This window comes from Mchenga conophoros, linkage group LG1 (genome assembly GCF_057382185.1).
Source record: "Mchenga conophoros isolate Kocher_MC1m ecotype Shallow Benthic linkage group LG1, M_conophoros_male_GT1.1, whole genome shotgun sequence".
Taxonomy (NCBI): Eukaryota; Metazoa; Chordata; class Actinopteri; order Cichliformes; family Cichlidae; genus Mchenga; species Mchenga conophoros.
In genome coordinates, this window is record NC_140526.1 from 30,167,726 (window position 1) to 30,192,263 (window position 24,538).

At 44.0% G+C, this 24,538-nt stretch overlaps 1 protein-coding gene across 11 annotated transcripts in view; it reads left to right on the top strand.

The window, feature by feature from the left end:
- Positions 1-2,963: 2,963 nt before the first annotated feature.
- tle3b (TLE family member 3, transcriptional corepressor b) overlaps positions 2,964-24,538 on the top strand; it is a 28,556-nt gene continuing 6,981 nt past the window's right edge. The window contains exons 1-14 of one of the 11 annotated variants that reach the window (XM_085274394.1): positions 2,964-3,473; positions 3,992-4,215; positions 4,752-4,852; positions 5,032-5,095; positions 7,026-7,070; positions 13,149-13,211; positions 13,940-14,044; positions 16,662-16,700; positions 18,867-19,071; positions 19,580-19,596; positions 21,954-22,076; positions 22,533-22,583; positions 22,992-23,147; positions 24,039-24,177. In XM_085274394.1, the coding sequence (XP_085130520.1) occupies positions 4,192-4,215; positions 4,752-4,852; positions 5,032-5,095; positions 7,026-7,070; positions 13,149-13,211; positions 13,940-14,044; positions 16,662-16,700; positions 18,867-19,071; positions 19,580-19,596; positions 21,954-22,076; positions 22,533-22,583; positions 22,992-23,147; positions 24,039-24,177 (1,132 nt within the window). In that variant the 5' untranslated portion in view covers positions 2,964-3,473; positions 3,992-4,191. Of the gene's footprint in view, positions 3,474-3,991; positions 4,216-4,751; positions 4,853-5,031; positions 5,096-7,025; positions 7,071-13,148; positions 13,212-13,939; positions 14,045-16,661; positions 16,701-18,866; positions 19,072-19,536; positions 19,597-21,953; positions 22,077-22,532; positions 22,584-22,991; positions 23,148-24,038; positions 24,178-24,538 lie in introns of all 11 variants that reach the window. The other 10 variants (XM_085274338.1, XM_085274347.1, XM_085274358.1 and 7 more) reach the window with 10 other exon arrangements.

The following is a 24,538-nucleotide window of genomic DNA, read 5'->3' on the forward strand; positions in this document are numbered from 1 at the left end:
ATGCTTTGCATTCTGGGATGTACCACAAATGTGTAGATAAATAAATAGATGATAGCAGGCCGAGCTGAAGATGCTCAGGTTTTGAGTGAGTGATCAGGATGGACAGGAAATGAGTACATCAGAGGGACAGCACAGGTTGAGCAGTTTGGAGAGAAAGTTAGAGAAGCAAGGCTGAGGTGGTTCGGACATGTGCAGAGGGGGAATAAGTGGATATATTGGACAAAGGATCTTGAAGATAGAGGTAACAGGCATGAGGAAAAGAAGCTGAGCACAGAAGAGGTTTGTGGATGTAGTGAAGGAAGACATCCAGCGGGGTTGGCATGACAGAAAAGGGTAGGGTGAGATGGAGACAGATGATTCCCTAAAGGGAGCAGCCGACAGAATATCTATTAGTCCAGAACACAGCACCTTCTTCCTGTTTTTACTTTTTGTTACCGAGACACAGCCATCCAGTAAGAGGACTGAACGTCCTTATGCGGTTTGTAGTGACGACTTTTGGATCACCTCGAGGTCACTTAGAGCGTTCTCTGTGCAAAAAGAAACCAAACCAACAGGAAAAAGCTACAAGTTTACAAGCTCGTCGGCTAATTCAGACCAGAGTAGCTAGAAAATTGATGACCCTCGGATAGCTGTGGACTCGGGTGAATTTTTAGAGGCAGCCTTAAGGACCACTGACAGAAACAGGATGCATGACAGCTCAATTCAGAATTTTTTTTTTTTTTAATTTTCTTTACACATTTGATTGATATTCTGTATTTGTGTGGTTGTCAAATTCTATGGAACATAACAAAATAAAAGGGCCTGAAAACTTGCAAGGAAATTGGCACAATTATTAAATCAGATTGGAAAACATGACAGAAATGGTTTTTTCCAAGAGTGACTTTTTCTTTCTTTTTAAATAGAATAATGGGAGGCCGTTGGTATTACCTGTTAATGGGTTACGAGTCAAAGTGTCTGTCAGAAACACAAAGCCAGACAGCGGTTGTTCCTGGCTGAGAACTAACAGTTCCCTCAGGAAGCTCAGATTTGGAGAAGTGCAAAGAGTTTGCATGTAGTTTAAGTGCGTTCCCACTCAGAGTGCCATGATTACAGCGAGGACTACAGATAATTCATCATTAGGAGAAGTTCTGTGCAGGGGGGAAAAAAAGGGCCTTCTTTAAAGTCTGCCAGTGTGTTGCTCACTGACATGCCCTCAGTGCATGAGTTATTATCCCAACTGATGTCACCACATCTGCAGGAGGGATACATTTGTTGCTTAGCAACAGCTAAAGCTCTCAGCATGCTAGCTGCAGTTCAAATTTGATATACTTCTTGACTTTTGGCACTTAGTTATGCTACAAATAACATAGAGTATTTCTCACTATGGTCACCGCAAAGTATTATTCTGAAACAGTTCACATTTTCCCCCCTTTCTCATTTGTTGTCACAGCAGTTTCCTCTTAAATTTGCTCTCGACATGTGGTTAAGTGTCATACATGCTATCACCATTATTAATGCTAGGATGCATTAATTTAAAGTGTAATATATAGCCTACATACACACACACACATATACATATATATATATATATATATATATATATATGACTACTAAATCTAGGTGAAATGAAACAGTGGGGAAGACATTTCACAGCATGCTAATATATCAGTCAAAGCATAAATGTCATGTGGGTCAGGTAAAGCCAGGCCACAAGCAAAAAGAAAAATCTGGTCCCTAAATTTAAACATGCAGGGGCTAAATGGACACCCAGGTAAACAAATGAATCTAGTTTTAGAAGAAAATGAGAGCAGAAGCAGATGAGTGAGAGAATCCAGTGTTTGAGCGAGGTAAAAGCTTTGTTTTGCAGCAAATGTTTTCATGGAGGGGTTGAAGAGGAGAGGGAGGGGGGGAATCAAACTGATATTTAGCCCCTACTGGCTTTTTTTTTCTCCTGCTTTTGTTTTATGCAGGGCTCTTTTTACCACATGGTAGTGACAGATTGTTTGAGCTGAAAGGAAAAGCCATTCGAAGCTAATTAAGCAGCCATTCCAGGCACTGTTCGCAGGCAGGAGGGAGAGTAGCACAGGCATTTGTCAGCGCCGTACCCAACGTGGGTTTAATTGACAACTAGGACTCCTGACTGACAGCTTTTCCAGCCCCTAGCCAATGGTGAGCCGCGCAGGAAGACAGCTGCGAGATCATTGGATGAAAGGCGGTGAAGTGGGGGGAGAGGGGGTGGAGGGAAAGAGGGAACCCACGTGGGGCAGGGCATAGTGAGAAACACGTGATAGGCTGAGGCGCAGACGTGTTGTAGCCTACCTAGTGCTGCTGATAGGAAAGCTTGTAGATGCTTGAGGTCTCGTTAGAAATAGGTCGATCAATTCAAGTCACTCAAAGGACACTCTGCTGTAGATGAAGGGGTATTCACATCTGCGCACTTCGAGTCTTGAATGAAATTCTATGAGCGCGTATTATTCTTGGCACAGAAATAGGACGTATTTCTTTTTCTTGGCATCTCTAGCTCTCTTTTTCAACCGAGAGCGCAGTGAAATAGTCAAGCTTCAAACTATAACCTTCTTTTTCAGGGTCACGCCAGCTTCAGTTATAATTGCTCATATAGTGAGCAGATTTTGAAGGCGAAAAGCTTTTATTAAAATGATCCCTTCTATTTTCGGGGTGGGTTATTTTCTCTATTTGAGAACGAGACTTGTTTTAAATTGTACAGCTCGTTGGTACATACCGTGTAGTATTGTGAAACACTCGGGCACCCGCTGCAGTGCACGGACATATAAATTATTACCTTTGTTTTGAACAAGTTGTTGAACGCACCGAATGTCACTTCAAATCCAAAATGGCGAACATGCGAGGTCACATATCGTGGCCCAATCAGGACGCGACAGTGCTGTGTACCCCACGTGGGACTGACGCGCTGTGATTGGTCTTCGGCGCTAAACTCCTCCGGAGAACCCAATTGGTTAGCGCGAGGCCCCTCTCTCGGCAGTCGGGTCCTCGTGTCAGTGCACAGTCTGTGTGTGGTACAGCGCGCGGCAGAGGAACTGGGTACCCAACTGCAGGCTGGCGGTGCGTTTCACAACGGCCGACATTTTAAACAAGAAAAAAAAAAAAGAACCGCTTGAGTCGCAAAATAATAATCCCTGGACTTACTGGAAGAGTTTCGAGCTGCTACTGGATCTAACAGAGGCTTTCTTTGAAGTTGTCTGCGGTCAAAAACTCGTCCCAGTCGAGGGGTTTCCAGCGTCCGAGCGGACTGAGCGGCGCTCTCAGTCTCGGGAATCACCGGGGCTTTTAAAGGACTCTCAAGGGGGCAAAGAAGAGCAAAGAAGTGTATGAAAAACAGAAACGACGACGGACAATTGTCTGCGGTGAACGTTACAGATTACCGGATATTAAGCTTCGTGTGGATAATATTTTTTTCATATACATTATTCTTACCTGTGCAGAGGAGAGGAGGAGAGGAATCAGTCGAGACAAAGGTAAAAAAAAAAAGAAAAAAAGAGGGGGGTTACATGAAGAGAGCCGCTAACAAGACGGGTGGTAGTAGTGGTGGCGGTGGCTTTATGGCAGCCGACTTTGAAAGCAGCAGCTCCTTGTTTTCTGATCTTCCAGGACCACCAAAAACAACAGTTGCGTGTTTTCTTTACCCTCTAGTGGAAGACGACTCGTTAGATTTACGAGGAAAAAGCCAAAAAAAGCGCATCGTGTCGTTGCGGGTGTGATCAAAAGTCTAAACTTTGGGATTTATTTGATCCGTGGCATCAAACGCATTTTGCTGCCACTCTTGGTTTTCTTTTTCCCTTTCTTTTCTTTTGCAAATCTAGACGACAGATTTATGTTTTGTGGTTCACACGTTCAGAGAATTAGTGGGCAAAAAAAAAAGAAAACTACTTTATTCTGCATTTTGCACAAGGTGTATCGGAGAGTTCATAAAGCTCTACGTTCGTGTTGCTTTCAGGCGCTGTGAACGTGATCCAGCTGTTTTCTGTTTGTTTAGGTACAAAAGAAAGGAGCTGATCCATCCGCTGGGCTGGCTCTGAGTGTGCGCCTCGCAGCCGAGAACGAGGCTTTGTCCGCCGCCATCCTGCGCATATCGGGGAGGGGGTGGCGGGGATTTACCGCACCTTCACTGGGATTACGGAAAGAAAGCACGAGAAAAACAACACACAGACTCCCGTGTGGAAAAAAAGACTAGACATGTATCCACAAGGCCGGCATCCGGTAAGTCCCCCGTCTTTAGTCGCTGCTTGTAAATTGATGCAGAAGCGCTGCCCTTCAAAATGGCCTAATTAGCTCGTCAGAGTGAAGCTGCTGATCCACACCTTACTATTTATGGTCTGCATCAGTGCTGCTGAGGGCTTCACTGTGGCATGGAGAGGCACGGAGAGGTGGTGTTTATTGGAAACAAGATCTGAGATTGTGTTGAACTCGTAAAGTAGATCATCAGTGTTTTTTTTCTTTTTACGGTCCTGAAAGTTAATTGTGCAGTAAAAAAAACAGCACTGTGTGATTTAGAGACTCTACATGGCAAACGGATAAAGTCACATCTCTGTCACTGCACAAGTTGAGTGAAAGCAGCTCCCTCTGCCAGTCCAAAACTCAAGGGAAATGAGAAGACAAACCATTAAAAAAGGACTGAGGGGTGTTATCAAAAAAAAAGAATAAAATAAAGGAGAGGAGGAGGTGCCAAGAGAGAGAGCTCAGCTATGTGATGATGTTATTTACACCTGTGGTATCTCCAATCTCACACTTTTCAGGCTCCTCACCAGCCAGGGCAGCCTGGCTTCAAGTTCACAGTAGCAGAGTCCTGCGATAGGATCAAAGATGAATTTCAGTTCCTGCAGGCCCAGTACCACAGGTAATGACTAGACTACTGTAAAAACCAACGGCTTCCTGGAAACATGAAGCAGAAGCCGTTGATGTTTTGTTCCCTTACTGTAGCTTTGTGCAATCATAACGTGGTGCACAAAAACCAAACGTTTTGCAGCGGTGTACCGATCCTTTTTACAAACGCAATGCTTTTTCTTCTCCACCCAGCCTTAAAGTAGAATACGACAAACTGGCCAACGAAAAGACGGAGATGCAGCGTCACTACGTCATGGTGAGTACTACAGCTATTAAGCCGAGAACAGGATTTGAATGGCGTTTCCTCCCTTTCGCCTCAGGTGGTGAACAGTCACAGGTGCTGAAAAGAACCTGGTTGTTTTTGTAGAGCCTGTGTTAAGACTGTTGACTCACGTCTGAGTTTTCATGGGATAAGAAGGGAGGGGGTGTGAAACTCTAGCCGAGGTCAAACGTCCAACTATTGATTGTGGGGTGTGACCACCCCCCCTACCCCTCCTCTCAGTGGCTCTGGGGTCCTCTTTATGACCCTCCACCACCCCTCCCTAACACACCCAGCATGGCCCACTGGGGGTTAATGACTGGTCTGCCGTGTGTGTGTGTGTGTGTGTGTGTGTGTGTGTGAGAGAATCAGACAGCTTCCTGTGTGTGTGTGTGAAAGTTTTAAATCTTAACTCTCCCAGAGTGAGCCATGTGGTCACACCCAGAGATTTCTCACATATTGGGAGACTTTGTGTGTTTTTCCTTCCAGCTGCAACGATAATGAACTACTTGTTGGATAATTACTTGTTATTGAAATATCAGTAAAATCTATCTCTCTATTAGTAAAAAAAAAATGGATGGAAAATGGAAAAAACTTACATTTGATAATCAAAGTAAGAAATGGATTTAGGTCTCCTCCCCCCCCCCCCCCCCCCCCCCCCCCCCATTCAAAAATGTTAAAGATGTGCTGATCACAGTTTGTCAGATGAGAAATGTTCTCATGTTTCTGTATTGTTTCTGATTATAAACTCAAAAGCATGCAAGTTCAAAATGTGTCTGTAAGGGTTTCACATCGCCAAAAACACCCAGGGGCATTTACTAGATGAGTAGCTTTTAGTCGCAGCTTAAATCACGTTCGAAGTCAGAGAGCAGGAAGTTAAAAATCTGACCCTGCGTACTTGCTGCATGTCATTTTGCTTGCTTTGTGCACTGCATGTGTCAGAGCTTTCACCTTTTAATGGAAACCACACTTGAGAAGTGAGATAATACTTGATGCTTATCAAAGTGCTGCAAAGGGTTAAATGTAAAACAGTTCCAAGAGTGCAGTTAAATCTTATTATAGTCAATTCAGAGCTCTCTGATGATCAAATGGGAGACAAAGAAATCTGTGCCTCTGTAAAGACAAGCCAGCTCAAAGCTTCTTGCTAATACAGGAAAGGCTTCATTGTGTGCATGGCAAGAAAAAAGAGAAAAAAAAGAACAATCTTTATCTGACAAGTTGTGTAACTTAGACCTCACACTTGTGTATGTGCGTGCTTATCTTGTTTGTACATGAAAGGAATGACTTTAACCAAACGCAGCAGTACGTTTGTTAAATATTATTTTCCCTGTGAGGAACCAGAAGGTGGTGGGAGTAGCTACAATAAATGGAAGCTGTTTGCTGTGTGTTTGATAAACAAGGCAGACAAACTACTAGGCTTTAGTTTGTATCTGTTGGTGGGCTTGCAAGCTTTTTTGGCAATCAGCAGCAGATAATGTTGTTTTCAATAATAGTATTGGCTTTCTCCTTGCTGTCTGGACGGGGTTTGCGCTCAAAGACGAGGCCGTGCCAAGTAGAAGTAAACAGGCGCTGCAGCCAGGCGAGCGTCTGCCGCGGCTGAAAAATGCACGTTGAGATGTCAGCCTCGTCGGCTAATGTCAGTTCGCCCGCGCTTCAGTTGTTATTCTACATGTGATTGACTTTCTTTTATTCTTGTTTGGGTGCTTGAGGGGACCGATAAGATGTCACACCAGTTAACCACTGTTTGTCTTGTTGCACGAGTTCTCTGTGCGTTCAGAGAAAAGTCTAGAGCAGTTTGGACTGTCTTGCGTTTTGCTCAATTAAGAATGGTGTCATTATGTATAAACATCTGTCTCTAATTAATTCAACATATGAATTCATTTAAGTTTATAATGTCTTTTTCTGCTCTCTCTCTGTTCTTTTACAGTACTATGAGATGTCCTACGGGCTTAACATTGAGATGCACAAACAGGTATGTAGCCATATCAGAGATGCTTTGTGTACAGCCAAAACACCCCCCTCCCCCATCCCTTCCTAGTGATTAAGAATATAAACACATACACATGCATACCTGATCTTAGTTTCTACCCTCATCCCTAAATGCTTCTGGGAGCGTACACATACTGGCTTCCTGTAGTGAAAACGCTGACAGGCTAAACAACACGAAGGGCACGCTGCCTGATGTGGATGGTTTGATAAGATTAAAGTGAAGTATTTGGCGCAAATTCTGAGAAGATGGTGCGTGTGTGCGGTTTGCCTTTCTGAGTGTGTGAGTGAGCACATACGTTGCCTGCTTTATTCTCCAAGCCTCCCAAGTGCCATTTGAGCTAAAAGCTCATTAGTTCAGCTGCCACCCAGTACTGGGCATCATGCTGTATCAAAAATGTCCACAGTTCACTCCATGTCACGTTACCGTTGAGTTAGGTTTAGAAGCGCTGGCCACATTTGTTGGTGTACTTCCAGTTGATCTTTGGTCTGTCATGTCCAGACTGTTTGAAGCAGGTTGGTGGTTTCTTTTTTTTCTTTTTTTCTTTTTTTCTTTTTTTTTTTTTTGCTTTTCTGTTTTGTTTTGTGGAAACCGTCCCGATAATGGGATAGTAGTGAAGTAGTCAATAGTGAATTGACTTACTGAACAGTCCTCTAGCAAGAAACAAAAAGTTGAGTAACTCCAGCAGTGCTTTGATGGCCTGTGTGTGTGTGTGTGTGTGGTTTTTTTTTTTTTGGGTTTTTTTTGTTTTTTAAATCTATAATACTATAGAGTTGCAAATCTAGAGAATTAACATGAATAATGTTTTCAGTGGGGTTGGGGTGTTTTGGACTGGCTATTGGACACAATTTATTCCCTCAGAATGTTCGTTTGGGCTTCTACCTGTAAGATGTCTGTACTTGTTCTGAGAAATCTCACCTGATGAGTTTTGATGCACGCACAGGTTGATCTGGACTGTATGCCAGAGAATTTTTGGAATAGTTGGAGTAAGATATTGTAATCACACACATACTGTAGTCACCAGAGGCCCAAATAAAGAATCAACCCTCTGTAAAAGTCAGATTGCACCTGAAGACAGCACAGCAAAATTGCTCCGTTTAGCTAACGATGTGACCCGAGGCTGTAGTCAGCTGTGTGAAATCACATCAGCATAATGTTTTTATTCTGTTTACTTTAAAAGGAGAAGAACAAAAGATGAACATAATCTCCAGACTGCCCCCTTTTTATCTTCCTGCACTTACATTTCCATTTTCTCTGATTCACACTTGCTTTCTGTTTCCTTCAGTCGCTTTTGCCTCCCTAATTCTCCTTCTCCACCTCCTCTTGGCGCCCTTATGTCTTTTCATTGCGCCCTCCTCCCTTTTCTGCCCCCGCCGCCCCAACGATGTGATGTGAATGATGGTCCTGTGTCATTAGCTGTGTGATATGATGTATGAGAGTGGGAGTCTGTCAGAGGGGGAGAGAGAGAGATGGAGAGGGGTGGGGTGGAGGCTTCATGGCCCTCAGATCCAGAAGGTTAATGGCATCAGTGGGAGGGTAGCCCAGTTGGAACAGCAGCACACTACGCAATTCATCAAGCGTAGACATTTTCTGTAGGCACGTGGTGTGTGTGTGTCTCTGTGTGTGCATGCGCGCTTACTAGGTGTGTTTACAGTTTATCGTGGAGCTGCCCACCCCCCTTCCTTCACGTTGCTGAGCGTTTCTCTGTAAAGCAACAAGGAGATTGTAGTGATGCAGGGTGGGGGTGGAGCTGGTTGTTGTGGTTAGATGATGGTGGCGGTGGACAAAACAAGTGGGTAAAAAAAGGGGTGTGGTGGTGGGGTAAGGGGTGGAGACAGGAAAGAAGTGAGGGCCTTCAGGGTAAATGGGTTAATCGACTTGTCCTCTCCTCTGCATCTCCTTTGTTTATCAATAAGCCCGGTGGAGACGACTGAGATCTCTGAATAATGCATGCCCCCCCCCCCCCCAACACACACACTCTCTCTCTCTCACACACACACACACAGACACACACACACACACACACACACACACACACACACACACGATCTCCCATCCCTGGTGAACGAGTGTCTGTGGTGACATCAGCGAGTGGTAAACAGATGCCCCTCAGCTGTCCCTGTTATTGGTGCGACCGGAGGGAGGCTGGATTATTGGATGCAGGCAGGCATATTACTTCGCTTGTGCTGAAGATTTATTGCAGTGTGGCAAAGAAATGATAAACTAAGAGCGCGATTGAAAAGAGAGGGGGAATAGGTATAAACACGGGGCGCACATAAATATCTACTCCCCATCCCTTACATGGTAGCACCAGTTGTGTCTTTACACACAAACACTGCAATTCAAGTTCCCGCAGATACAGTTTCCCCTACTGCTGCTGCCGAGCTGAATAGTTGCTATGAAAGGGATCTGTGCGTCTGCCGGGGGGTAATTTGTTTTGACAGTGTCTCTTATGATGGCAAAGAGTGCAGGGTGGAGGTAATCACCCTCGCTTGCTGTCAATAAGTGATTTTAATTAGCGCAGCTCATTAGGCTGCCTCAGCATCGTGCCCTGCTGACTTTGTGGTGGGGGATGCTTTGTGTTTTTTTTTTTTTTTTTCTGTTTTTTTTTCGCTCCCTCTGTTCTCTGTTGTGGTCCCTGTTTATCTCTCGTACGCTTGCCTACATTTTGATTTTTTTTATTCTTTTTTTTTTCTCTCTCTCAAATGTTCTCTCTTTGGCAAAGTGAGTGCCACATGATTAGAAAGCCTGATGAATAAATTCCTCTATTTTTCTACTGTGCTGCTTAACTTAGTTGCACCTTGGGTAGCCATTTTGTGGATTTGCTCCACATATCCATTTCCTCACTTGTTGAATGAATGAGGGAAACAGAGAAAGTGCTTTGTCAAGGAGAGTGAAGTCCGTTTCCTGGAGGAAGAGGGTGAAAGGAGGAGCAGAGGGAGGGAGACGGGAGAGCTTGTGCAAATGAATAATTTATACAGGATTCCTGGAATTGTTTGCCAAGGTGATGATGGCCGATCTTTCTCAAAGCCAAAACAAACTGACTATGAGAACACACACACACTGTGTGTGTGTTTGTGTGTGTCTCAAGGGAGCTTGACGAGGTTACCGGAGGCTGAGAGACCTGCTTTATTTTGATAGCCAGGCTAGAAGGACTGGAAGAACAGTATTACACAATGAGTGTGTGCGCGCTCGCTAAAACCAGCTGATGACAGGCCTGTCATGAATATGTGTGTACATGTAAACTACATAATTCAGAAATAAGAAGCATAAAAAAATGTTGTGTATTTGATGATTTGAGCGTTAACAAAATCAGATGTAATCTGTTGGAAAACAACCTGTTTCCATATGCTCCCCCTGCAGAAAAGTGTGTGTGTGTGTGTGTGTGTGTGTGAGCTCAAAATAGAATGACATGCACATGCAAAATATTCTTCATGCATTTGTAATGAACAAGATACCTCTAAGTGCCTCTTTCTTTCTCTGCTCTGGCTGAGAAGATAATTCCCAAACAGCCATCTCTGCGCCCCCCACCCCCCACCATCATATGCCACTTGTTTTCCTCACCAATTGAATCCTCGTCAGAGACTCAGCTCTCCACTCGGGGGCTAATGCCTGGAGCGACAAACAGCCAAATGGCTTTCAACGCACCATTGACCGGGGGGGGGCAGGCAATGGAGAGAGAGAGAGAGAGACAGAGAGTGAGAGTGAGAGCCTCTCCAAACTCTGGTGCTACTAGACAACCCTGAGTACCTGTAATTGTGGAGCTGCAGTGAAAAGCTTCTGCCGGCTCAAAGGCTTCTGTTTTCAGTGGCTTTAAGTGACAGTAAACTCTTTCCAGTGCCCATCTCTGCCACTAAAAGCACTGTGGAAAATAGTGCCTGCAAAGTAAAGTGGGAGTCGTTACGAGCGCTGCAAGTCATTGGATTTGTTATCAATGTGTGCAGGTTTTTTTTTGTTTTTTTTGTTGTTGTTGTTGTTTTTTTATTTTAACCCTTCAGAATGGCTGGCTGTCAAAAAGACGTGCAGATATGCCATCTGCCTGTTTTGCTCTCCTTAACGCATGAACTCTGTCTGAACAGAGCTGAGTGACTAAATACGACACGGAAGGATGAGATGTAGCTGGCGGCATCAGCGATTCGGTTGAGGGGTTTACAGTCACAGGTTGACATGCGAGCCGTGTTTGCCCTCATGATCTCTTAAATCGACGGTCCTGTGTGACACTGCAATAAATTGGGCCCAGAAAGTACAACAGAAATGGATGCAAAGGAAGTCTGCTCCATTGTTTTATTTCCTGGCTCCAAAGTAATATTTAAAGTCGAGGAGGGGTGGGGTGGGGGGTATTTCAGAGGAAGCCATGGGTTTTGGGAATATTTAAGTAGCTCAGCTCTCAAAGCACCTGGTGCTTCAGCTCATGTTTCAGAATGAATTGTTGAGAGAAATCTGTGTTTTTTAGCACAGTACTAAACAACTCAAAAAAAGCAAAGGTGCACCTGAATTCAGTGAATTTTATTTATTTATTTTTTTGGCTTAAAAGTGGTGGCTCTGAAGTGGTGATTTGCACCGAACAAATGGATGCCTTTCTGCGTGAGGGAGGGTTTGTATGGTGGTTGCTCTAATAGCCGAGTGTATCAGCACAACGCCGTTTCTACAGGCCCCATGTTGCTCCCCTTGCAGCCATTTCCAGAGAAGTGGTGTGATACTGAAACACTCTCACCCTACCCATGTGTCATTGTATCCAGCCTCCGCTAATGATGATGGTTTATGAGTCTCCGAAGAACCCCACCACCATCACCACCCCCATTTCCAGTCTCCCAGTTATCCCTCATTAATTTCCCGTGCTGATCAGATCGACAGGCCGAAAATTCAATTTAATGACCTGCCTCTGTGCTGCGCCTAATATGATTTTACAGGCTGTTCTGGTCAGAGCCCCAGCCCAATTTACATAACGATCAGCCGTGCCAGATAGTGTTGCCCCAGCAACAGAAGAGGGGGGAGATGAGAGGAAGAGGAAGGAGGGAGGGCAGAGAGAGTAGTGGAGATTAGCGTGAAGGGGTGCGAAGAAGCATTTGGAGGAGGAAGGAGGGGAGAAAGCACAGTGCGTCTGAGGTCAGACGGGGGTTGTGAGATAATTCCTGACAGGCCAGCAAAGGTCTCTCTCCTCCTCTTCTCTCCCTCTTTTCTCGTTTCTCCCCCCTCCTCAGAGGCTGTGCAGAAAGCTACTGGCACCTCCTCCCTCCCCCCCTTTCACAGTCAAACAAGGTTAAGGGAGAAAATGAGTGAAGTGCAGCATCGTATAAAACGGCGGGAAGGACCTCTTCAGCCCACACACACCTGCTGGGCCTCCACCCCTAATCTCTCAGAATCAATTAGTTCACCTCCCCCGGTCCAGTCAAACCACATTACCTTAGTGTCACATCAGAGGGTTTCACTTCACCATTCATCACCCCCACACATACCCCACCACTTCTCTTTTATTCTGCTTTCTACTTTTGTGTTCCTCTCCTATGCATCTTCCTCATCTCTTTCTATGGAAAGTGCAGATTCAAAAAAAAAAAAAAGGAAATGGGCTTGGGCAAAATGTCTAGGGACCTTCAAGTGCGGTAGGCGGGCAGCACAGCATATCCATTTGACCAAATGCAGCACTGTAAAGTGCTCCATGTATGGTGAGCCCTCCAGTATCAGCTTACTCTGCCAGCTAATATTCTGTGGTCGATACCAAAGATGCCTCTGATAGATAGGGCCAGAGTTAACCTGTCTGCTTCAGCACGCCCTACCCCCCTCTGTATGGGCCGTAATTATGAAGTATGGACCTCATTAGGGTTTCTCCAGCCAGATGGTATTAGCATATTTCAGGCCTTAATGAAATAAGGCCTGAGCTTAATGGAGGCAGGAGAAAGGGGGAAGCAAATTTGTTCTAAGGCGGTCCCAGTTTAGTTAAGAAATACATGGTGTGTCCGGATGAACACTGCAACATTTAGTGCTATTATTGGCTATTCTGTTGTCTGAGGCATGCAGTATGCTGGAAGGATGTCATTCTAATCATTTCTGTCTCTTCTCCTACAGACTGAGATTGCCAAGCGCCTCAATGCAATTCTGGCTCAGATCATGCCATTCTTGTCACAAGAGGTGAGTGTCAACCCAGCCAGCAGCATTTCAGGGATGAGACTGAGACTCATTTGTTTCACATTCTGCTGTTACTGTAGTTGTGACGATGACTATTGTGCAGATAATCTCTGGGGAACAACAGATGATTCACTGCACATAACAATGAGGAAACCCTTTTTTTTTCCCCCCCTTCTTTTTTTAAATTGACAGTTTTAGCCCACTAAATAATGTATTTGACTCAAACGTCAAACAACTACTGACCACTTCTAAAAATATCGCCCCTTTTCGAGCTCATCCTGTCAACATTGAGCAAATAGTCAAACATAAACACATAAATCAGTTCTTCTGAAGGAACTGGCTTTCCTGGAAAACTGAGATGAGAATTAATGCGCAAGGAAATGAAATGAAAGCAAACCTTCAAACGCCTCAAGCGGCAAACCTCCAGACAATGGATTTCAGTTTCAGTGTTCCTTTGATTCACTCTGACCTGCATTTCTATAATACATATAACACATATAATACAGAGTATTTTTTTATGTCTTGTTTTACCTAGTAGAAGATTCTCCTATTATGTTGAGTGCTATGTAGTACATTGATGTGTTGTTTTATTGACGATAAGTGCCATTAAATGACTATCGTGCATTATGGAGGCCCCCCCCAAGCTTAAGTGTCTACTTGTCTAGATGAACCATCAGGCGGGAACTATTCTTCTCCATCAGTGATCTAATCTTTGTTTATGTGTCCTGCAGCATCAACAGCAGGTGGCTCAGGCTGTTGAACGGGCCAAGCAGGTGACAATGACTGAGCTGAATGCTATCATCGGGGTACGTGGACTTCCCAATCTGCCTCTGACTGTGTGTATATCCCCTCTTCTTCCTTCATTTGACCCGAGACCAGAGGCAAAACTGCATACGTGAAGGAGGACCAGCATTCAGATAGAGATATGTAGATTATTGAAGCGTGCTACATTTTGCTCACGGGTGTATTTGACCTTTCTAAGCTTTGGCCGAAGTGTCGCATGTCAAGAATAACCGGGGAAAAGGGCAATAGATTCACAGGGGAAATGGGGGTGAAAAGGGGATAAAAGTAGCTTAGCATATTAATCTGCAGCAATTTTCTTTCACCCGTCTGTGGCATTTGAGTTTTTAGACTGAATGCAAACTAGTAACATCATGTCCTCTTCACTTGTACAGACTTGCCCTGGTCTCAAGTGGTTTATTATGTTTTTATTTGAGTTGACAATGTTTGCAATGTGCTGTCAGTATGGCGTTTTTTTTTTTTTTTTTTTTTTTTGCTGTAATTTCTGATTGTTGGTTAACCATGACCCGTCAGCACCCAGGTTGCAGCTCCGCTCTGATTTTCCTCCTCTCAGCCAGAGTCAAAGAACATCTGATATATAGTAACACAGTCCAGACTGGGAGATCAGATCATGGTGTTTCTCAGATTTCACTTTGGCTGCACTTTAATTAGATAAAAGGACCCAGCCAACAGGCTTACCCCTACCTCTGACCCAATAGCTCGAGGAATTAAGAGTGGTCAGGTCAGGACAAGCCATTGTGATTACAACAGAGATTACAGCAGCATGAACTTAGCAGGTACTAAGCATTTGAAAGGTGTAGTGGATAAAAGATTTCGGCAGTTGTGGAAGAATAGGGAGAACAGGAACATCTTTTTTTCCTCCCTACTGTTTACTACATTGTTCCCTGATGGTTGCCACAGCTTCTATAATTAAGTCATGTCATTTAACAAGCTTAATTTAGCTATTTATGTTGTTGCTATGGGTAAAAAGTGCAACAAGTTTGTTTGTTTGTTTGAATTATGATGACAATAAATAAAGTTTTCATTTCAGGCGTTATTTGTTACAATCCAATATTTAATGGAGCAAATGATTGGGACAAGCTGCAACAATGTTTTGCTTTTAATTCTTTAAAAAAGTAAGCAGAACTAAATTGTTTATTTGTAAAGCTGTTAATATGAACAGTAGGCGAATAAATCACATTGGTTAACTTAACAGTTGGAGCTTATTTCTTTAAAAAAATCAAATAAAAATCCCAGATGTTTAAATCTAGCAGACAGTACAGGGAAACTCTTTCCCCAAAAAATCCACTCTGAAATATAGCCTGTGCACTGCCCGGATCTTGCATTTGCTTTTCTTAAAAACATACATGCGTATTTGGTTTTGATAGTCAGGTTACATGGTGATCGGAGGCTGTCGACTGAGCAGCGGATTTTAAAATTCGGTTTAGTTTAATGAGCCAGGAGCCGAGGGTAATTATCCACTATTGGCGCTTCTATGTTTTTTTTTCCCAACGAAGTCCTTTCCACAACAGGAGTTGACCCTGCCTTCATTAAAGATAGGCAGGGCTAGCCTGAAACACACACACACACAATAATACACTCAGGAAAACAGGCTTAATTATAGGGTTGAAAAGATGGCAGGTGATCAATCTCCATGCCCCCACAGGGTGGGTGAGGCAGTGATGCTCTAGCGTCTCAACATTAGAGCCTCAGAAACACTCGGAGCATCAAACTCAGGGAGTGTTCACCTCAGTTGGATCAGAAAGTGCATTTGAGACATGCATAAGTTAGAGATTTGCCCTGCAGGCACCACCTGCTGTACTGTCAGGTTGTCATGTAAAGACAACCTGACTGTAAAGAATCCATACACACATACTGTATGGAGTACGTAACAGAACCACCCCACCCTCTCTTAATAGCTGTTAGTGACTGAGGCCAAAAACAGTTTTTCTTTCAATGTGGGCCTCACTCATAAAAACAAATCTGTTAGGTAGCATTATGCCGTAGGAAAGCTGATCGGTCAATTTTCTAGCTGGTTTGGTAGTGTAGTTTATTAAAAGTCGTTCCTAAATAAAAGGGCTAAAAATAATTAGATTAGCATAATTTTTACAGCATCATAAGGCTGGTCTCTACTGGTCTCTCCCCTATTTTGCATGAGTTTTTGGCCAGAAGCAGCGTATGATTGAGTCTGATTTGACAAGTGTCAGAGGTGCAGACTCATTTCCATGTTCCTACCCTCATTTCCATGAATTTGACACAGGGCGAGATTGTAGTTGGGATAATGGTTAACAAGTCAGTTACAGCCGGTGTGCTCCTTATCACGTATCATGTAAATGCTAATCCGCAGAACACGACATAAACCTTCACAGCGTCAAGTTTTGCTGTTGTCACTCCAGTAACAGCGATCTCCTCTCCTTTGCATGTTTTATTTGGCTATGCGTATGTCTTTTATTACAGAGTAAGAGTGTCTACATTTACATAGTGTGACTACAGTGTCCAAATTTACACATGCTTTGACTTAACATCTCACAAAAGCCGGTGATGTCTTCATCCGATTTGAATTCATCACTTGGGGCTTTTTGTCGATTTAATGAGGAAAAATAAATGAATGTATTAAAAATAGCCATCAGGTGCAGCCCTACCTCTGAATCTCTGCTCTCTCCTCTGACCCAGCACCTGCACCCGCCTCGTGGCGTCTACCCAGCCTTCACGGTCAGTGTTGAGAGGAGGGTTTTGAATGATTAGCTTGCAATGAAATGTCTGTTTTTTGTGAAGGGGAATGATGCCTTTTGGAGACAAAGGACTGCTTGGGGCGTGTCAGGTTATTTTTGGCCTCTACTCTGCCCGACTCTGGTGTTGTGCATTTGACAGAACGTTATCTCTTTATTCGACGACTAACCTCAGAAATGTTACCCCCGTTCTTCCACTGCTGTATTCTGCTTCAAACATAGGTTGTAATCCAAATCTTAGAGTCTTTGTTGTGACGACCGAAGAAGATACGATGAGCTCGAAACTGTTGTAAAGCACAGAATAAGTGGGTAATGTGGCGATCATTGCCAGACTTATTAAGCCAGGGTGCCAGCTGGTTTGTGCTGGTGCTGTTGATGCTTGTTCCACCTGACAGTACTGTTCTGCAGGGAGCCAGCTTCGCCTAGTTAACTTTAATTGCCTGTTTCCTGTGGAAGTTGCCTGAGCTGCTGCGGCATTTACACATAATGAAAAAAGATAAGTGTGAAAGGAAGCCAGCTCTTTATCCATGAATATTGAATTGGAGGCAATTTATTTTCTGAAATTTTTTTTTCCCCCTCTTTTTTTTTTTCTCTCTTCTCTCTCGCTCTCTGCACCTCACGACTCCCTTCCCTCGTCTCTCCTCCTCCTCCTCAGCCATAGCTCGCTAATGAGGCTTCTTGATAATGATCCCTGCACGCTTTTCCTCATTAGGCACACTCAATAGGGACGTCCCTGCCTCAATCCCTCGCTCACTCTCTTTCATTCTCTTGTTATTTTCTGATTCTGCCTCTCCCTCCTTTTCTTGTTCTGGCTGCCCCTTCCTCTCTCTCTCGTTTTTTCTTTTCCCCCTTCTCACTTTTTCCCTTTTTTCACAACAAATAGGCTGCTCGGCAAAGCAGTACAATATCGATTAACAATGCCACCCCTCAGTTGCTTATATCCATTGTGCGATTTCAGGTCCAGCTCGGCATAATGAGCTGACTGAATAATGGCCAACTGCTAAATAAGCCTTTAAATGTGGGAAGTCACTAGATATACCCTTGTCTAGTTTCTCCATTTTATGTAATGAATGTATGGATGAGCTTATTGAAGTTCTGTCTAGCAAGCAGAATAGCAATCATGTTTTTTTTTTTTTTTTTTTTTTTTCTCCCTTTTTGGAGAGGCAGTTGATGGATGTGCTAAGTGTTATTTAACCTTGTTTTAAAGCACTTGCTTCCCTCTTGCCTGAGTGGCTATTTAACTCCTGTCTATCTACTCTCTCTCCTCTCTGGTTGCTTCTCTCACAGACCCATTCAGGGCGTCATGGGAGCCGTGTGTGTTCTCCGCCGTCTCTGCTTAACAGCATTTTGCTGAAGGAGTGCATGCTTGCTTGGTTTTCCAGAGTGTTGAAAGGTTTTGAGGTTTTCAAGTGTAGACCTATTGATTTTTTATTTTTTATTTTTTTTTTTTAAACTGTCCCAGCTATGATTGAAGCACAGCGGTTTGGGAGTGAACAAAAGCGTTGTATCGTTTTTGGCGACCACAGGTGACGTGCTATTGAGTCAAACACAGTTGTCAGATAAAGGTCACGTACCAAAACAATGAGCAATTTGTAAAGCTTGCAGTGATAAGCGTATCAGTGTGGTAATGAGTGCAGAGCGTGATTTTTTTTTTTTTTTAAAGAGAACCAGACGTGTAGAACAAACGTGAGGTCGGGGTCCTTTCAGAGGAGGAACATTATGAGTCATCTGTGTGCAAACTCTGCACGGGTTTGCTAACTTTTACATCGCTGGTGAAACAGCCTTTTTGGGGCAGTTTGTAATTCAAGTGTTGCTCAAGCCTCAAATGGTAAATATCATGTGGCTGCAGCTCCTCCTTGTTCTGATTTGCTTTCTTTAATAGGAATTTAAATTGAATATCTTTATACTCAAACACCTGTCAGTTTTTCTGGGAAGTAGTGATTGGTATTTCACACTATTTCCTGGTGGAGCTGGATCCACATGTTGGCGGAGACTTGCAGGCAGCTATTACGCATAAACTGTTTGGCTTTCAACTGAATGTCGTCAAAGCCAGCTCTAATGCAGCAGAGTGTGCTCATTCATGGATCCACTTCCCAGCCGACCCACTTGTCCTCTGTCGTGTCTCTCGTCTCTCTGCGTTTGTTTGCAGCAGCAGCAGCTTCAGGCTCAGCACCTCTCTCACGCTGCCCACGGTCCCCCGGTCCAACTGCCCCCTCACCCTTCAGGCCTGCAGCCGCCCGGCATCCCCCCCGTGACGGGCGCTGGCTCCGGCCTGCTGGCTCTAGGCGCTCTTGGCAGCCAAGCCCACCTGCCTGTGAAGGATGAGAAGAACCACCACGACCTGGAGCACCGAGGTGAGGAGCAAAGCCTGCCACACACAAACACGCTGCCTATGGCATTTTAGGGATGATGGCTAACTGTAGCTGCCAAGCACTGCTTTCTCCAGCCAAATATATTAATCAGTGAAACACATCAATATAGGTTTTTAAATGTTTTTGTACCAAATGCTTGTGTGACAAAAAAATTTTTATATTAGATTTTAGATGTTTTTCTTGTCAATCCCTTGATTGTGTCAGCATGAAAATAGTTTATTCTGACACAAGACAACATAAGTTGTAATCATTCCTTTACCATTAGTATTAAGGCTTTAAAAGCCATTAACATATCAGCAATTGAGGTATCAGGTTAATAATTGTTGATCTTAAATATGAAAATTAAACATGTCTTCCAAGTGGTATCAAAATCAATACTGCTGAGTTGCTGATATGAGTAATCCTGGTGACACCCATACTAATTTGTGTTTTGCTTTTCTCTCTCCTGGCCCCTCATCTTTTCACTCGCCCCTGGCCATTCCTCTGAAAGAACGCGAGTCGAGCACGGTACGTTGACTCTCCGTCTCCTGTGTGTCGCTCTCTTGCTTACTGTGTTTGGTGATTAGGTGTCTTTACATAGACGACAGCCCTTTGTTCAATAGAAACTCATGTGCGGACACACACACACACACTGCTGTAGTCACAGGGGTATAAGCTGACTGAATCAAATAATTACGTCTGGCCAAATAAGCCAGTGCCATCTAATCCAGGTGGAAAATGACTCCAATCACTGAGCAAGGATTAGTAGTCAGCAACCTCCTTTAATTTCAGCACAATTAAAAGCGACTTTGACTCTCCTTCTCTTCATCCCTAACCACCTTAAAGGATTTACTGGTTGCATGTGTCCCCTACCTGGCTCTTTACATCCCCTCTTATCTACCTGTCTCCTTTTCTTTTGCTAATTCTATTATTTTTCTGCTCTGTATTCTTATCTTAGTCATTCATTCCTTTCCAGCGCTTTTTTGATTCACCCTCCAGTCTCTCGCCGTCACAGTCTCTTCCTTCTCATGTTAAGGTCCTTGTTTATTGGGCTAGCTTAAAGCTCTCAGTTAGCCAGAGTGCAACGCTCTGTTGGATCTGCTTGGCCAGATTGAGTTCCCATTGACTGACCATCCTGAATGGACCCACTCATGTCTGAAGGGAACCCAAACTCGTCCCTCTTCTCATGTGGTGACGAGCGGCTGCCAACGCCACCTTACCTGATCTCCCCGCCACAGTCTTCTCCCTCTCTTTTCCAGTTTGCGCACACAGTCTTCCTGTCCTTTTGTGTCAGGTCATCTGATACTGGAGTTGGAGGCAAGTGCAGGGTTATTGAGTCTAAGCAATCCTTGAAAGGCTTCAGACTCAGATACACAGACAGGCTGCAGTAGATTTTTATCGGTCTATCTTTGCACCAAACCAGATTAAAACTCTTCCACAGCAGCAGCTGAACCTGAGGAGGAGGCCAAAAGCTGCTTGGTTAGCGTAAATGGTTGGGCAACTGTAGTGGAAGTGTATGTTGTTAACTCCTCCAGCACACTTTTTTTCCTCACACTCTCCTCAATTTAGGAGGTTTTTATCTCACTAGGTTTTCAAGCTGTTACCTTTCTATGCTGTTCTTTCTTTTTGAGTCAGCCAATATGTCAGAAACCTCCCTACTGCCTCTTTCACCAGGCCTTTCTGTCTCTGATGAAGGCAGGGATTTGTTGAGCTACCTAACAGTGTGGGCTATCCTCAGGGTGTTCTCGCCTACACTTCCTCCCTCCTTCTCCCCCTGCCTTTTGGCCTGTTTGGCAGTGCCACCCCACCACACCAGCACCCAGACTACAAAAACCCTGTTTGCAGCTTCTGAGAGAGTGCCAGCCTGTCCGAGCATTCCCACTAGTGGGGAGGACTCATTGCCACACTGCTATGCTCTCATTGCTTGCCAAGTTCCTTTCCTGTTTTGCTCTCTTGTCTGCCTTCATTTTCTTTTCTGGTCTTTTTTTTTTTTTCTTCCTTTCCCCTTCATTTTCTCACTCTCTCTTTCATGGCTCTTTTCTCTGCTGGCAGCACCCTCTTTCACTTTGCTCTCTGGTCCAGGTTCCCTTAGTGGCCTCTTTCTTTGCTTCCTCTTTTTTAAAAACATTAGTTCATTTTCATGAACTCTACAGTCAGTGTTTTTTCACTGTGACCTGTCACATTACAGAGATAAGCACACATACAGGAGCAGCAGCCTTAGACTTGGTTTTTGTGGTCAGTTTTGTTTTTATTTGCATGTACTTACTGTTATGCAGTACTGTTATGAATGTGGCTTGTTGAGTTTGAGTTGGTAGCGTGTTTCTGGCTTTCTTGTGTGTGTGCATGCTTCAATTTTTTTTCCTCTTTGCCTCTGCTCTTTCATCACCTTGTGTACCACTCTCCCATTGGTGTTCTCTGTGTTTATGCGCTAGCTGTTTCCTCAGTCTAGGACTGTTGTCCAGTTAGCTTTGCACCCAATAGTGTTACTGGTCTGACAAAGGAAAGGGCACTAGAGTCCTCTCTGGGTGAAAACGCACTGCTCGGTAGCATGCGCCTCTCATCAAGGTTTGTCACCTGCTGCATTTAAACTACAAAACAGTGACTTTGCTGAAGGGCACAATCTGGCAGAAAAGAGTTTGCTCTACATCACAGGCTCCACTCAACCGATAACTCCATTCATTTGCAATATTGGGTTGCCAAGACAGCAGCTTAAAGTGCTGAAAGATTGTTTCAGAGATTTATTAAAATGCAATTCTACATAATGCAACACACCGTAATGTCCTCATAGCTCTCTAAGCACATATAGTTCAGGATATTTATTGTTTTAAAGAGACTAAAAGGGAACTGGAGACTGATGTGGTCTGTCTGCATGTTCTTGTTGGCAGAATAACTCAGTTTCGCCATCAGACAGCCTGCGGGCAGCAAGCGAGAAGCACCGCAGCTCATCAGACTATGGTCTCGAGTCCAAGAAACGCAAAGTGGACGACAAAGACAGCATGAGCAGATATGTGAGTGTTTGTTTACTTTTCGTCCAAATAATAAAAAAAGATGATGTTTGTAGCCTGTTTCGTTTCAAAATTTACCTTTCAATTGCTAATTGCGGTTTTCCTGGAAGGGTATACCTGAGTTTATTCAGTTAGCTTAGTAATGAAACTTACTTAACGCTAAATGCAAAGTTTATTATGTGCATACTGTTTCTATCCACAGACTTGTCTTCATATTAGTTAAAATTAATGCCAGGTTGCAAAGTTCTCCCAAAGACACTTCATTGAAGATGTAAATATTAGAAACTGTGGCAAAGTGTTACATTTAGCATTTTGAACTTTTCTCTGTGTGCAGCAAATAACCCTGTAGCTCATTCATTCTCAGTCTTCACATCTGGTCTGTCAAGAATGTGGACCACTTTGGTTTATGCTGTAATTTTTGCCGTCCCAGTGAGCTAACCCGTTACTCCGTCATTTCAGGACAGTGATGGAGACAAAAGTGATGACTTGGTGGTGGATGTCTCCAATGAGGTAAGACTGCAATTAAACTGAGCTGCTCAGTCACATTTTTCAGTGTGAAGGCTGAACACAAAACTAAACACAGCTCTCTTTTGTCTGCCGAAGCCTCAACACCTTTCCACATTGCCAAAAAGTCTATCAAAATATTGGTTGTGTGCGATGAGTGTGTGTTTACTTGCTGTATTTCTTTTGCCACTCATGCAGAAAGTGCGACAAAGAATACAAAGAAAAAGGGGGTGACAGGTGAATGAGAAGTGCGTGCATGTGTGTGTGAGAAGGAGAATGTGAACGTGCATGAGTATATTTATCTGTGTTTGCACATGAGGCCCCGGTTTGTTTGACCTACATGTACATGCCAGTGGCTTTCCTCCAGTCTGTTTGCTCAGTCTCGCTCTCTGTCTGTCTCATTTAACTCTGTAGGATCCGGCCACCCCTCGAGTTAGCCCCGCTCACTCCCCTCCTGAAAACGGGCTGGATAAATCACGAGTCCTGAAGAAAGATGCTGCCCCCAACAGCCCCGCCTCTGTCGCCTCTTCGGGCAGCACGCCGTCCTCTAAAGCTAAGGACCACGCCCATGTGAGTGTCAGTGACATGCTGCAAGACTAGAGAGAAGCTGAAATAAGGAGGTTACAGCGGAAGGGCAGGGGAGGCTGAACTGACACACTAAAGAGCATTTGTCAAGTGAAGTGGATGTCTGTGTGAAAGACTAATACGCAGGCTTAGCAGTTAGCTCTTATGCGGGGCTTGCGAGGGCAGAGGGTAGATGCACTCTCAGGAAATCAAACCCTATGGCTCAGCCCTCTCAATCTCCTTTATGGCTTACCCAATAAATGGTCATTTCTCCCTCGGCCTCAGGCTGTAAATAACCCAGAGACACAGCAGCGGGGGAACTGCTGTCTCTGTCTTTTTATGCTGCAACTCATCTTCTCTCCTTCCAACTCCCACTTTCTCTAATACTGAAGTGTTCACTGACACGGCTATGTTAGTGAAATGTTTTTTGTAAAGCTAAGGATTAGGATAGCTTTTTAATCCACATCATCTCTCTCCACCTATAATGTCACTAGGCTAAACCCCCACTTCTTCAGCCTCCCATTTGCCAAACATTGAAGGATTTGGATTAATTATAAGAGGTGTTTGGGACATCATCTTCAATGTCTAGCCACTCCTAATAAGCTTGACTTCTAAGCAAAGGTTTATATCCGTACCCCCAAACACACAAACACACACCATGGCTGTAATGGAAGTGTCAGTGTTAGATTGGATTACCTCAAGCCGTCCACTCAGATTGTCACTCTGGATTTTCCTGCCAGTGAGGGTATTTTTGACTCTGTGGGGGATTTTGAACTCTGGTATGGATGCTGTTTGTGTGCCCATGTGTATGTGCACGCACATGTGAACTTACAACTTTCAGTAATAGGATCCAAATCACACTGAGGTTAAAAGTTGAAGACTATCTCTGTTTTTTAGAATGACAAGTCATCTACGCCAAGCTTGAAGTCAAACACGCCTACACCGAGGAACGAGGCGCCGACACCTGGAACAAGCACCACTCCAGGACTACGGCCTCTAACTATGGGCAAACCGTCCGGCATGATGGAGGCATTGGGTGAGTATCTGCAAGATACTGTTGTTTGTTTGTTTTTGTTTTTTTGGGGGGGGTTGTAATCAAATCATCCAAATGTCACATCCAGTCATACAGGCCCACAGGCAAGCCAGCACCGACTGGTTGTTAGGAAAAATGTATAGTTCCCAGCACCAACCACCATAACAACTAATAATTTGAATTTCAACTGAATTTGACTGGGGTCTTATTGGACCAAGGGGAAAAAAAATCTCCTTCACATTTAAAGTTCATTTTAAAATTTGACAAAAACACCTCACCCAAAGCTGCTCCCAATTCCTAACCCCCTAACCATGTAATGTAATGCAATTTTCAATGCAACCCTGCGCTCACTGTAACAAATCAT